Below are 14,870 nucleotides of genomic sequence, written 5' to 3' on the forward strand. Positions count from 1 at the left end.
ACCCCAGGCTGAATCCTTGCTGACCACAGAAGCATCCTCCTGAACTGGGCTGAGTCAGGGAAGGAAGCAAAACACAAGGGCCAACATTGGGCACAAGCACAAGAAGGCTGTGAGATGGGCCTCTGTGGCAGAATCCTGGCCCCCAGTGATGCCCACGTCTTGGTCCCAGACTGTGGCTATGTTCCCTTACATGGCAAAGGGGACTCTGCAGATGGGATTACAGTTAAGAGCCCTGCAATGGGGAGATCATCCTGGATTATCTGGCTGGGCTCAATCTTATCACACCAGCTGGGTCAGAGATGTGACCACAGAAGGATCAGAAAAACGCAAGGTTGTAGTTGAAGATTGAGAAAGGGGTCCATGACCCAAGGAATGCAGGAAGCCTCCAGAACTGGAAAAGGCAAGGAAACAGCCTCCAAAGAGGAATCCAGCCCTGCTGAGACCCGGACTCCAGCCAGCCTAGTAAGACCCTATCACGCTCCTGACCTACAGAACAGGAACACCATAAATTTGTGTTGTTTTAAGCCATAAAATTAATATGGTAGAAGTTTTGTTAACAGGAAACTAATACAGCTTCTAAAGATAGCAGAACTCTGACAACTTCCTCTCCTTCTCTCCCTCACTCCCTCCTACCACCCCTCATTCCTCCTTCTCGGGTTATTGCTTCTAACACCTCCATATTTGCACACACAATAAATGGATTTCTCTGAAAGCAAACCCCCATGCTGCTTTGTTTTGAGCTGTGATTTTAGAGTGATGAGTAGTGTCTCAAGGCAAGAACCAACTTCAGCAACCATTGTCATGAAGAGGAGGTCCAGGGCCTGATGTTCCCGTGAGCTGACAGTGGAGACATGGTCCCTCTGGCAGCAGAGGGGACAAGCAGGTCTCTCCTCCAGGGGGAAGCGGGGTCTGATTTCCAATCCCATCACGCAGCTGCAGCACATTATCCCGCCTTCTCAGTCACTTTCCTCACACTAAAACAGCAATCAGCAGCCACCCTATACTGTCTCTCGCTGGCAGCTCTGAGGGCCACGTAAGAAAATGCGGGTGACACAGCGAAGGATATGCCGTTTTCCCGTCTGACCCGGAGGGACTGCAATGGGGCAGGTAGCCCAGTTTCCACTTTGGGCTCTGCTGCAGGTCAAGTCATCACGTGGCCCCAGCTCTGGGCTTCAGTCTTCTCATCTGTGCACTGAGAATGGGCCACAGGAATCCTGAGCTCTCTTCTAGCTCCGAGGTAGAGCATTTGGTTTCTGCCTGACCCCTATCACCGCCTCCTGGAGAGTGCCGGTACTACACTAACCTGCTCCCCTGGTATCTTTTCCAGGATTTCAACAAAATTCACCAGCACCCCGTCTTCCCTGGACCCTATACCAGTCGGCTTTCACAGGCTAAAGGTGCCAGCACCTGGTGGTGGTTATGTAGGTCAAAGAATCATATGCCAAAAAGAGCTTGGCTCCTGATTCTGCATTTGGCAAAAGAAGATGGGCTTGAGCCTTGCAGCCTCCCTGCCCTGCTTTGAGGATGCCCTACACACATCCTGCCCAGGTCCTCACCAATGAGGTGCTGGCTCCTGCTCGCCCAGGAGGCCCTCTGCTCCTCTCCCAGGACCCCCAACCCACACCCCCACCACCCAACAAAACCCCTCTGCACACAGAGGCATTGGGGGCTAGCGCCTGAGCCCCAGGAAGAAAGAGAAAGAAAAACTCTCAACTATTAAATCTGTTTAGTAAAGACAATTTCGCTCATACAAAACAACAGTTTACAACAATCGAGTGCTGGACACACCATCTGAGACAAGGGAGGCGCTGCAGGCACCCAGCACCTTCCCCGGTGCACAAAGACAACCCTGGGTGCCCCTCCACCACCTGCCCCTGAGGGAGAGGAAAGGTGAAGTATTCCTGCCACCTCTCCCTCCAAGGGAAGGGGGAGTGGGGGGCCATGGCACAGACAGCCTACCCCAGCTGCTCCTCGACTGTGCTGGGGGAGGCCCCTCCCTTCACCGGCCCCGAAGCTGAGTTGTTTGGGGTGATGGCAAATGGCTGATGGGCAAGGGGGCAAAGTCGGGACATCTTTGGTGCAAAGACTCCCCCTGACCCACCAGGCCACACAATGGAAATCTGAGGGAAGACCTCAAAAATGGCCCTGCCTTTGCCCACAAGGGGTAGCTGGCTGATGCCCCAGAACCCAGGAGAAACACAGGAAATGCAAAAGCTTTGTCAACAGAAGCTGCCCAGGCTCACCCACATGAGCTGGGCAGCGGCCCATGGAGAAATGGCTAAAAATTTAAGGAAAATAAACAAAAATGGGTTAATAAATGGCAAGAAGGGGAAGTAGAGAGGTCATTCAGTAGATGAGTGCCTCAGAGGACCTAGGACCAGCACTAAGTGGGGGGAAGGGGGCCCTGGGGCTGGGGGTCCAGTCTTCCTGATCGCTGTGCCAGTGCCCGGTCACTCCTCTCTGCCTCCCGGAACCCAGCGAACAGAGACAGGCCACAGAGGGCCTGGTTCAGAATTTGGATGGGCTTCCCAGGCACTTTGGCAGGCTCAGTATGGGCAGGGCAGACCCAAGAAGGGAGAAGGTTCCTAAGCCCCAGCAGGGCCGTCTCCCTCTGCAGCCCTGCCTGCCCCTGGCCCCTCAAATGCACGATCCCAGGCACAGATCTGCGCACTCGTACACACATGTGCACACACACACACACACACACACTCACTCCTTTTTGTCTGGCACACTGGAGATGTCTGAGGGCTCCGAGAGAGGAGGTGCATGGCATCCTCCTCCAAGGTGGCCTTGAGCTCCCAGAACGCCTGAGCCAGCGGGGACGACCCCAGGCTGTTGTGGAGAAAACAGGGAGGGCAGATGGGACAACACAGGGACAATCCCTATGACAGTTTCCACAAATACCCTCTAACAAACCACAAGCCTTTGCAGTATCCAGAGAGGAAGGCGTCTGGTGGAGAGGAGGAGTGGGGCAAGGACAACAAAAGAGGTTTCATAAAAACTCTAAGTCAAATTACTGATAAAATTGCAAAATGAGCACAGGTTCAAGAGCACCTTGCTCACTTCTCTCCATAGCCTCCCAACCTCCCAACCTCTCCCACTCTGGGGTGGTCAGAGCCAAGGCAGAATTCAGCCACTGACGCAGTTCCAGGCTCCATGCAGCTGAGGAGAGGCGGCGGATGTGGACAGTTCTGTGTCTCTTCGTTTAAAAAATATATTCCTGTAGAGAGTTATTGCTTGTCCTCCCGCGGGCAGGAGGGCGCGGTGGCTCAGTGGGCCAGGGCCGCAGCCTCCAGGGCCCGAGCTTTCTTCCGCCTCTTCAGCAGCAGAGGGTTGGACGCATCCTCAATCTTTTTTATCTTGATCTGCTCGTAGTCGACGCGCATTGTGGCCAAGGCACTGGTCATCTCCTCCTGGGGGCACAGCAGCACCAGGAAAGGTACAGAGAGAGCCAGAAGACAGGAAGGAGAGACAGCAGAAGAGAGATGTAAGAGCAGAAGAGACACGTGGGAGACAGAGACAACAAGAGCAGGGTGAGGGCGGCAGGGGTGGGAGCACAGAGAGAAGACGGGCTGCTTAGTGGTCCACGCTGACAACGGCAGCCTCACCCCAGCACTGAGCAGCAGAGAGCTTGGCTACAGCACTGCTGCTGTTCCCTGAGAGCCCCCCAGTGACCCCGCAGGAAAGGAGGAAGAGCCCCGGGCCAGGAGTCAGGAAACCTGGGTCCGGTCTGCCCCAACCAGTCACCAGCTGCGTGACCTTGAGCAGACTGCCTGTCCCCCTGCCCTGGGGCCTCAGTTTCTCTTCTGCAAAATGAGAACATTATACCAGATGGTCTTTAAGGTCCCGTTAGAGACCCAGGGAGTAAAGGGATTCTAAGAAACAGTCCTGAGTTTGGACAGGAACACAGAATTCTCTGCTCACAACCTAGTCAGCCAAGTGGCCTGGTTGCTGTTCTTGTAATGAAGACACCCCTGGGATGAAAGAGGCAGAATCAAGCTCTCCCCTACCAGCACCATGCCTCACACCTGGGCAATCCCCGCAAGCCGCCCACCCCACCCGGAGCCCCTCTCGCCCAGTGGTGCCCCTCACCTTGACATCCTCCCACCGCTCCTTGTCCTCCTTCAGGACCCGGCTGGTGTGCAGTGGGGTTTGAGGGACCTTCGTCGATTGCTGAGAAGACAGAAAAGGGGTCCGAGTGAAAGCCTGGGGTGGGCAGGGTCCTAAGACTCTGTCCTGTGGAATAGTCCCGTGGGACCCAAGGTTCCCCAGTCTGCCGAGCTTACCATGATCCAGGGGTGGTTCATAAACTCGGTGATGGTCATTCTCTGGGTGGGCTCTGTTTTCAGCAGGTTCCGAATGAGCATCTTCACTGTGGGATGGGGCAGGGGGCAGTGACAGCTCAGGGGCCACTCTCGCTGGCCTGCTCCTTTCCCCAGTTTTCATGGGGAAACCAGATTCAAAGAGGGGTTGCATGGAGGCAGGCTGCCTGAACAACTAGCCCCAAGGACCACGACGGCTCTACCACTTGATAGGCCCTGCACAGCCCCACAGCCTCGGCCCTGCCACTGGCCCTCCACACAGGCAAAATGAGGCAGGACGCACCCCGCAGGCATGGGCACAGGTGTTAACCCACAGTTACACCAGGCACATGAGATGGAGGCCCATACGTGTGTCTGTGTGTACACACACACACACACACACACACACACAGAGGCTCTTCCCCTTGTCCTGAAAGCCTGGATTCTTACCTTCCTCTGATACTTCTGACCATTCTGGGTTGGGAAATTCATACTGGCCCATTCGGATGCGAGTCTTCATGCCCGGAGAGATGGCAAGGCCGTGGTTGGAGTAGAAGGGGGGATACCCACACAGCCTGCATCAACGGGAGGAAGGAAGTGGGAGACACAACAGCTGTCACTTAGGGGCCCTGCACCAGGAACAGGATGAGAAACAGGCTCTTCTCCTTGTAAAGGTCACAGAGAAATCAGGGCTCATTGACACAGGCACAACATACAAAGCCAAGGACGGGGCCCGGGAATCCAGCATAGCAAGTATCTAAGGCGCACACTTTCCAGTCCATGAGCTGGTTTACACCCACCACTTAGCTATCGGAACTGAGAGAAGGGGCACGCAGGGGACCTCCCCTGTAGAAAGAGGAATCTAACGTCTGCCTCTTCCTCTTGTCCTGGAGAAGTACTGGCCGCCCTGACTCCCTGCCCCACCCAGTGCTCTCCCCAGCACACTCACAGGATGTACATGATGACACCCAGGGACCACATGTCACAGGACTTGTCATACTTCTCTGGACCCAGCACTTCTGGAGCTGCAAACCAAAGGTCAACATGGGTGGGCCAGCCCTCAGAATCCTGTGATCCACTCAGTTTCTCTGTGACAGATGCTCCCCATCCCAACTTTCAGCCTATCATGAGGTGGCAGCAGCTGGGGTGCAGAAGGAAGAGCTGAAGCCCAGCCCAGGGACTGGAACAGAATACCCTCCTCCACGAGAAACCCTGGAACTAGGATCTTAAGATTTTAAAGATCCTGAACTGCATGAGACTTTCCGACCTATGCCATCCATTTAATTTCACAGATGCTCTGAACATGCTTTGAAAGCTTTTTCCATGCCAATCAGCTGAGGCTCCAGAACAAGACCTGGGTCCAGATTCCACTGAGAATCTGATGGAAACCATGGCTCTTCTCAGAAAGATCCCAGCAGATCCTTTCTTACAATTCCTCCACTGTAGCTTCGCTCTGACAAGCCCAGCTTCTCAGCAGGTCCCAGCAGAACCAGCACCAGAAGGGGCCATAGACACAACTCTCCTAGGATTTGCGGCGCCCCCCGACAGTCAAGAGGAGGGGCTGAGAAAAGTTCTGGGAAAAGACTAGGTCCCTGGGCCCCCTGGGGACTTACCCACATAGTATGGCGTATAACAAGGAGTGGTCAAAGAGTTGTGGCTGGTGGTTTCCTTGGCAAAGCCAAAGTCAGTGAGTTTCAGGATGGCGTTGGGCCTTTTGGAGGTGTATAAGAGATTCTCAGGCTACAGAAAGAGAGACAGAAAAATAGCAACCCTGCTGGACCTGGGAGGGGCTATCAGAAACAAAAGGGTGCTGGTTCCTTCCTTCCTCTGCTCATCCAGCAACCATTTGCCTATCCCGGGCACTGCCCACCACAAGTGGCAGCTCTCTGCGGGTGTCTGCCCAGCCCACGCACTGCCCACTACAAGGAGTGGCAGCTCTCTATGGGCAAGTGCCTGCCTCTGCAGGGTTTCCAGAGTGCCTGGAGATAAGAGAGTGACACACAGAACCCACAGTAAACACCACAGAGACAGAGAAACCAACAGTGTGACTGGGGGGTTCTGCCTGAGGAGAACCACAGGGCTGAGTGGGGTCAGAGAATGCTTCACTACTGGGTTTATGAGTTTGCCCATGGGCAGAGAGGGCAAGGCCCTACAGGGCAGAGAATGGCATGCTCAGGAACCAGGCAGCAAGGACATCGGGTGGCCTGGCAACCATCCCTGGGGTGGCCAGGCCCCCCTGTTGCCCCCACAGCACTCGGGCTCAGGGCTGTGAACAGTTGGCACCTTGACATCCCGATGGGCAATGTTGATTGAGTGCAGATACTGGATGGCCTCACCGATGCTCTTCATGATTTCGGATGCCTCTGTAGAAGGGAGGGAAGAGAGAGTGGGAAAGAAAGTCACAAGGACATGTCATTAGGCTTGAAAACCCAGTGCACCAGTCCCACCTCTGTGTAGCCTGAGGCTCCCCACAGCCACCACCCACCCCAGAAACAAAGCCACCAGGAGCTGCCCTGGTCAGCTGAGGCAGCCCTTGCAGTGTGCTGGAGGGGACAGCAGCCTCAACACCCTTCCCCAAGAGCAGGCACTGCAGAGGCCCCCTTCACACCCCCACTGCCCTGCCTGCCTGCACCTGTTCCCACAACAGACCCTTTCTACCTCTTTCTGTGAACGCCTGGTCTCCTCGGTCCTGGATTCGGCTAAAGAGTTCTCCACCGTCCAAACTGAAATGAAGCCACAGTGAGATCCGGAGAACACAACAGCCCACTGCCACTCTCTACTGACCCCCAAAAAATCAAGTGTTTACATTCCAGGCTTCAGGCCCATCCCTGGGCTGTCCTCAGAGGGCAACGTGCCTGAGTGAGGAGAGGGGACAGGCTGGGCCGGGACCCGAACAGTGGCTGCTTACCATTCCATGACAATCAGCAGGCACTTCCTCCCTGCGTACAGATTCTCGTACACATCCACGATCCGTACGATGTGCGGGCACTGGGAGGCCCGCCAGTGCAGCTCCACCTCCCTGCGGGCCTTGGGGCAGTCCTGAAGCATCTGCAGGCCAAACAGCTTCCTGAGTGACTGTGCTATCACATGGCCCTGCTCTAAGCCCCCGGCCTGCATGCCCTGACATTGCCACCGACACACCACAAACCCCCCACTCCTGCTGGCCCTTTCTACCAGCCCCCCTGGCACATTTCCTGAGGCCTCTGCATTTCCTTATCTGCTCTATATAAAATCTCACGATGACTCTTTTGGGGCCTTGACAGCTACACTGAGATCAGCCCTCGGGCCATTCAGTCCAGCTTAGGCCTGTCTCCAGCTTAGGCCATGAAGTCTACTCTAGAAGGCAAACAGCACTCAGGTACTGGGAAGCAGGGGGTGAAGGGGCTTCAGGAAGAAAGGCCGACTGAGAAAAACCAATACAGTATGGGAAAGGGGGCTAGAGAGAAGAGAGACTCCAGAGTCCAGAGGAAAAGGCACCTCCTCAATTACTCAGACCCAGCACAACAAATCCAGAGTAATGTTCTCTCTACCTCTGCGGCTGACTTCAACCAGGCAACAGATGGCCTTGGAAGTCAGCTAGATGCCGATTTGAATCCAGTTATTACTAGATTTCCAAGCCTGAGCAAGTTACTTAACTCACTGAACCTCGCTGATACCCCTTCTCCCTGGACAAGTTGGCTGGGGGTATTAAAGAAGGCTGGCTTCTCACCAGCCTCCGGGGTTCAATCTTGACTTGTCTAAGCCAGTCTCATTAATTCCAGTCCCTTTGCTAGTGACTGGCTTGGGAACGAGCCTACAACCCAACTGGCCAAGAACCTTGTAAGAAATCTGCTAAGAGGCTTCTTAAAGGGAGCCCAAGAAACCTACATCTCTCTCCTGTATATGGCACCTGGGACCATGACAATCACATCATTACCAGTAAGGGGGGCCTAAGAGGATAAACCAATGCACCAAGGAAGGCAACCAGGAGAGATGGCAACTACCTGGATCCTTGCTGACATCACCAGGGATCCCTCAGGACTTATTTTTGACAAGATAATAAACTCTTCTTACTGTTTAAGCTGCTTTTTGTGAAATTTTTTATTGCCTGGAGCCAAAATCATCCTGATCTACCCTTCCTTTGTAAAGTGGGGATGGATAATGGCTTCTGTTTCACATATTTGTTGTGAGGATTAAGTGAAATATTTCCACAAAGCACCTCACAGAGTGTCTGACATATATGCTCACTAATAGCTGTCATTTTTATCACCAATTGTCTGCTAAGTGCAAGCACAGGTGCCAAAATAATTAAGACAACGACACTCACAGATTTAGCATCTTCATGGGAAGTCAAGAAGAGCCCTATATGGTCTACACTCCAACTGCTTTGGACATTCAGAGGGCTGGGGTGTCCAAGAGACAGGCTGAGAAGGAAATGGACAGGCAGAGGGAAGGCAGGCAGGCAGAGGGGAATGGGGCAAGCAGGTGCTGACACTGAGATGGAGTGGAGCTGGGGTGATACAGCAGGGAGGCCTAAGAACCTGCTAGGAAGTGTCTGAAGCTTGCAAATAAGATCAGATGGCCACGATGGAGCCAGCTTGCAGGGGGCAGGGAAGGGCAAATGAGCATTTCCAACAAGAAAGCTGGCATACATTCATGCTATGGCCCATGGTATGTTGGGTTTTTCCTAACTGTACATTTGCCATTTTACAGGATGAGGAAGCTGAGGCTCAGGGAAGTAGCATGCCCAAGGCTAAGTTTCTGAGAAAAGGCAGAGCCAAGGTTGGAATCCAGGCCTGGTAGATTCCAAAGACCAAGGCTTTCCACCACACCACCCAGTTTTTAGAGGAGGCTGGAAGCCAAGATTTCTCTGACTGACTTTGCAGAGGCAATTCCCCAAGCAGGTGTCTAGAAGGAATCAATGGCTAGATACCATGGAGTAACAGGTGGCTGGAGCCAATAGGTGCAGGAGGCAAGGGTCCCATGAGGTCACACTGCCACCTTGTGGCCATATGAGGACACGGCATGGGTCTTGAGTTCTGCCACCTTTAACTTCCTTCGAGATTTTTTGTTGTTGGTTTGTTTTGGGGACCGGGTCTTGCTCTGTTGCCCAGGCTGGCGTGCAATGACACAATCTTGGCTCACTGCAACCTCCACCTCCCAGGTTCAAATGATACTCCCACCTCAGCCTCCTGAGTAGCTGGGATTACAGGTGTGAGCCACCAGGTCTGGCTAATTTTTTGGTGTTTTTAGTAGAGACGGGGTTTCGCCATGTTGGCCAGGCTGATCTCAAACTCCTGGTCTCAAGTGATAACCTACCTTGGCCTCCCAAAGTGCTGGGATTACAGGTGTGAGCCACCACGCCCAGCCTTCGACTTCATTCATTTGGATGTACCAGGAAAAAAGTTTACTTTCCCATGCTCTAAGGGGAGCAAGAGAAGGCAATGGCCAGTTTCTTTGGTATATAATTCAATCCAACAAGCATTTACTGAGCTCCTACTATGGGCCATGCATTGCACTGAATGTCAAAACCAAATAGAACAGTCCTGATCTGGAAAAGCCTAGGCTAGTGGGGGCAGAAGAAGATATGAGGGGAAACACAGAAAATCCTTAAAATCCAGTGAGATTATATGCTGTAAGAGTGCTAAATTCAAAGGGTTCAGGAGGAACAAGTTTTCCAGAGCAGCCACGCAGAAAGAACCTCGATCGCCCCCTACAGGCACATAAGAACTGGAGCCCAGAAGAGAATTAAAGTTGTCAGATTTACTCAGAAGCAGTGCATGGTTGTAGAGCTACAATCAGGGAAGACTTGGCCCAGTCTGAAATTTGTCAGTTTCTTCTTGCACAGCTTCACAGAGAGGTCTGCCTTCAGAGTCTGTGCCACATGCATTTAGGAGTGATGATACCTGCCTAGCCTCCCCTTCACAGAAACATTATGAGCATCTAATGAAATAATACCTCTAAAAGTGCTTTATTGTCAGAAAGGCATTCATCACTGTTAACCAGTACCATTAATGCCACAGAACGGGGGGTCCCTCCGTCACCAGTGAGTAGAGCCTGGAGCATGTAGATGTAACCAGTACAAGTTACTAGCAAGACTGTAGGCTGGGTTTCTGTCTTCAGTGCAGTGACCACCACCAGGACATCCGCCAACCAGAGCTGTGCTAAGTGAGGATGCACCAAGGTCCAAATCCAAATGCATGCTCCTTGGCACCCCCTGAATTGCAAGTGCCCACTGCAACCTCCACACTTTCTGCCCTAGACACGTTAAGAGTGCATGGTACAAGGCAAAGGAGAGTTTGCGCAAGAAGGGCTGGGTTCACATCGCACTTCCAGACTTGCACAAACTCTCTACCCATTAGAGGAGGCGGGTGTAGCACAGTGAACCTGGGTTTTGCAATTACGGGCATTTTGAATCCCAGTTCTGCACTTCCTAGCTTGTGTCAGGCAAGCCCACCTATCTTTCTGAAAAGGGTTTCCTCATCAGTAAAATTAGATTCAACTTCATGAAATAATATCCTTGAAGGTGCTTCAGAAACTCTATACAGGGTAGTTTTCACTTTTAAAAAATTTACCCTTTTGCATATTTATGCCTTATCTGCCCAACCTGAGTTTCTAATGGGCAAGATCTAACCTGATTTCTGTTTACTCCCTCCCCTCTTCCTTCCCTCACCTAGTGGTTAGGAATTTCTGAGCCAATACCGCCTCATTCTGTTGCTTCTTCTCCCTACTAAACTCTCCCCCAGTGACTGAGTGAGGGTGAGCTGTCCTTTCTGTCCTGAATTGGAAAAGGTAGTATTTTTAATTTCTTAGAGAAACACAGCAAGAATTTCCCATGAAGACTGGTCATTGCACATCCTGCATTTGTATTCCAGAACTTAAATTAAATTTAAAAAAAAAAAAAAAAAAAAAAAAGGACTGGTCATTGACATTCATCCAGGCACATGTTTATCAGAATTCCCTGACTGGATAGGAAAATCAGCCCAAGCAATGAAAGACCTTCAAATGGGTGAGGCAGGCTGGCTGACGTCATGGGCGCACAGCCCTGAAGTGCCAAAGTGGCTTTGTGGACAAGTGTGGAGCGCAGAAAGCCTGGAGAGAGGAAACCAAGAATGTGCTAATCTGGAGTACAGGGCTAAGTAAAGAACAGCAGGGGAGGTGGCCTGCACGCCAAGCCAGAGAAGAGACAGGGAAGGAAAGCAGGACTCCTAGGGCACTGCCAGAGGCCACCAGCAGAGTGAGGCTGGGGGCCCACCCAGAAGCCAAGGCCCCCGCACCTTGGGCATGGGCATGGCCATGAGCAGTGGAGGCCAACAGGCCCTGGACCACAGCTCTGAGGACTGGAGACTAGAAGAAGGAAGGGTCTTCCCACTGAAAGACCACAGATCGTTAGTCAAGGAATGCCTGGAGGAATTGTGAAATATTTTAAGACCAAACTAAGTCCCAGTCCAACATTGTGACTCACCTCAGCCCCACACAGTTTGTGCCTGAAATGATCTTACACGTAGAAAAGGTTAATGATTGCGTGTGCTCAGCTGCAATGCAACAGGCAAGGCCCCCTGCCAACTGTGGCAGGGGCAGGGGGTCAAGCCACAGAGCCCATTGCCTGGGGAGGAAGCTCTAGGACAGTGGCAGTAAGGGAGCTGCGGGAGCTGCCTAAATACAGTCCTATGCCTCTCTGTCTCTGCCAAAACCTGAGGGGAAGAAGGACAGGACCCCTCCCCCTATTCAGGGTGTGCATGGTTCCCCTCATCTCCTCCTGCGAGTCTGCCATTGTGGAGCCACGTGGAAAGACTCAGGAGTGGTCGGCATTAGAAGCCTGGCTGAGCCAGAGGACAGGAAAGCAGCCGGCACCCAGGGCCTGACGTCTCACTTGCCAGCAAGGTGGATATGAGGACAAGACTGGGAAGGAGGAGGCCCCAGGCCCTCAGTAGGACCCCCTCCACAAGCGCCACTGCTCACTAGCTATGTGAACTTGGGAAAGTTTCCAACCCTTTTGTGCCTTGGTTCCCTTATCCATTAATAGGACAGTAACAGCCCCTACTTCACGGGGTTGCTATATGAGATGAGTTAATAGATGTGCATGATGTAAATAACTAAGAATAATGATTGGCATAATAAGTACTGCATCCGTGTTTGCTATTATTATTCTGCTCCCCACTCCTCATGTGTTGGAGTTCCACTGGGGTGGGCAACTGGGATTCCATTACACCCATTTCAATGAAAGTGTTACTAATAGCTCTGGGCACTGGACAGAGGGGGGACCCCGGGATACGGGGAGGAAAGCAGGCTGTGGTATCCCAGCCCTAGGCGCTCCCTCACTACACCACCAAAGCTGGGCAGCTGGGGGCGGGGATGCACATGTAATGAGAGAAGGAAGACATCCCTCCCCAAGACAGACTGATTCAGCACCAAGAGCGATGCAAAAGGCTCATTCTGGCACCAAGTGTGTTGTGGGTGTGTGGTGCGGTATGTGGTGCGTGTTGTCAAACAAGACCTCCTCCTCACTCCCAGGAGGCAGCTGGGGGTCAGGGGAAAGCCACGTGTGTCACACACTAACCCACCGTGCCTCCAGGCCAGGGCCACCCTCTCCGCCTCCTGGACCACCGGTGCCTCTGCTGCACCACATGGAGGATGGCTGGCCCGGGTGCTCTGCAGGGTGTAAAGGAAAGAGGACTCGGGAGGGCAGCTGCTGCAGGTGAGCCTCGGCAACCTCTTAGCAAGGTGCTGGAGCAGGCTGCTGGCCGAGGGGCGCTGGCAGTGCTCTGTGCTAAGTGGCTACTAAGTACTGTCGGCCCTTAAACAACCTGGGTTTGAACTGTGTGGATCCATTTATTCAGGGATTTTCTTCTGCCAGCCCTGCAACAGCAAGGCCAACCCTTCTGCTTCCTCCTTCTCTTCCTCAGCCTACTCAATGTGATTTTCTTAACAATGTGCATTTTCTTTAGCTTATTTTATTCTAAGAATAAAGATAAAATACCCATAACAGACAAAATATGTGTTAATCAACTATGTAATCAGCAAGGCTTCGGGTCAACAGTAGGCTACTTTTTAATAGTAGTTCTGGGGGAATCAAAAGTTTTCTTTGTTTGTTTGTTTTGTTTTGATTTTTTGAGACGGAGTCTTGCTCTGTCACCCAGGCTGGAGGGCAGTGGTGCAATCTCAGCTCACTGCACGCTCCGCCTCCTGGGTTCACACCATTCTCCTGCCTCAGCCTCCCAAGTAGCTGAGACCACAGGTGCCCGCCACCAAGCCCGGTTAATTTTTTGTATTTTTAGTAGAGACGGGGTTTCACCGTGTTAGCCAGGATGATCTCGATCTCCTGACCTCATGATCTACCCGCCTCGGCCTCCCAAAGTGCTGGGATTACAGGCATGAGCCACTGCGCCCAGCCTTTTCTTTTTTTCTTTTTTTTTCTTTTTTTTTTTTTTGAGACGGAGTTTCACTCTCGTTACCCAGGCTAGAGTGCAATGGTGCGCAACTTCCGCCTCCCAGGTTCAAGTGATTCTCCTGCCTCAGCCTCCCGAGTAGCCGGGATTACAGGCACGTGCCACCATGCTCGGCTAATTTTGTATTTTTAGTAGAGATGGGGTTTCTCCATGTTGGTCAGGCTGGTCTCGAACTTCAGTCTCAGGTGATCCACCCACCTCGGCCTCCCAAAGTAGGAATCAAAAGTTTTCTGTGAATTGTTGACTGCTGAGGGGTCAGTGGCCCTAACCCTTGCATTGCTCACGGGTCAACTGTCCTTCTGACACACGTGGTGCCAGAACCAGCCTTTTGTACACCGAAGTACATTGAACTGCACTTCAAATGGGCCATCTCTCCCACTTCACCCCTCCCTGGGAGGAAACATCCTATTTTATAAATGAGAAAACTCACTGAGTCATTAATTCATGACCTTTTGGACAGTTGTCCCTGGCAGGGTTGGAATCTGAATCCTGCTCTGGCTGCTCCTACAGCCTCCTTTCCACCACCCCACAGTAAGGCAAAGAGTTCAAAATCTGCCCAAGACTGCCTGCAACAGCAACAGCCAGAAATGGAAGTTGAAAATGCCTTAAAGTACAAACGCTTTGATGTTAAAATTCTACTTTTAGAATTTCATCCTCAGGTATTAATCATAGATGTATCTTTAAGAAAATATACATCTCAAGAGTTATTTACCTTTACCAGAAATAGCTAACAAACTTATTAAATGTCTACTTTGTATTGCTATTAAGAAATACCTGAGACTGGGTAATTTATAAAGAAAAGATGTAACTGGCTTATACTTCTGCAGCTGGTACAAGCGTGGCACTAGCATCTGCTTTTGGTGAGGCCTCAGGAAGCTTACAATCATGGTGGAAGATGAAGGGGGAGCAGGGGTGTCACATGGCAAGAGCAGGAGCAACAGGGGCGGGGTGCCACATACTTTTAAACAACCAGATCTCCTAAGAACTCACTATCTTGAGAATAGCACCTAGCCATTCATGCGGGATCTACCCGCCGGGCCCAAACACCTCTCACCAGGCCCCACCTCCACACTGGGGATTACACTTCAACATGAGATTTGGAAGAAACAAACATCCCAACTATATCACAAACTTAAGGCCC

General features: G+C 52.1%; 1 protein-coding gene across 4 annotated transcripts in view; it reads right to left on the reverse strand.

Annotated features, from left to right (window-relative positions):
- Window positions 1-1,709: 1,709 nt before the first annotated feature.
- MAPKAPK2 (MAPK activated protein kinase 2) overlaps window positions 1,710-14,870 on the reverse strand; it is a 48,858-nt gene continuing 35,697 nt past the window's right edge. The window contains exons 2-10 of one of the 4 annotated variants that reach the window (XM_003893198.5): window positions 7,210-7,349; window positions 6,960-7,024; window positions 6,585-6,664; window positions 5,915-6,041; window positions 5,251-5,326; window positions 4,752-4,876; window positions 4,287-4,372; window positions 4,093-4,173; window positions 1,710-3,413 (exon numbers count right to left, since the gene is read on the reverse strand). In XM_003893198.5, the coding sequence (XP_003893247.1) occupies window positions 3,270-3,413; window positions 4,093-4,173; window positions 4,287-4,372; window positions 4,752-4,876; window positions 5,251-5,326; window positions 5,915-6,041; window positions 6,585-6,664; window positions 6,960-7,024; window positions 7,210-7,349 (924 nt within the window). In that variant the 3' untranslated portion in view covers window positions 1,710-3,269. Of the gene's footprint in view, window positions 3,414-4,092; window positions 4,207-4,286; window positions 4,373-4,751; window positions 4,877-5,250; window positions 5,327-5,914; window positions 6,042-6,584; window positions 6,665-6,950; window positions 7,025-7,209; window positions 7,350-14,870 lie in introns of all 4 variants that reach the window. The other 3 variants (XM_021927563.2, XM_009188604.4, XM_021927561.2) reach the window with 3 other exon arrangements.

The sequence above is a fragment of the Papio anubis genome, chromosome 1, assembly GCF_008728515.1.
Source record: "Papio anubis isolate 15944 chromosome 1, Panubis1.0, whole genome shotgun sequence".
In the NCBI taxonomy this organism is placed as follows: Eukaryota; Metazoa; Chordata; class Mammalia; order Primates; family Cercopithecidae; genus Papio; species Papio anubis.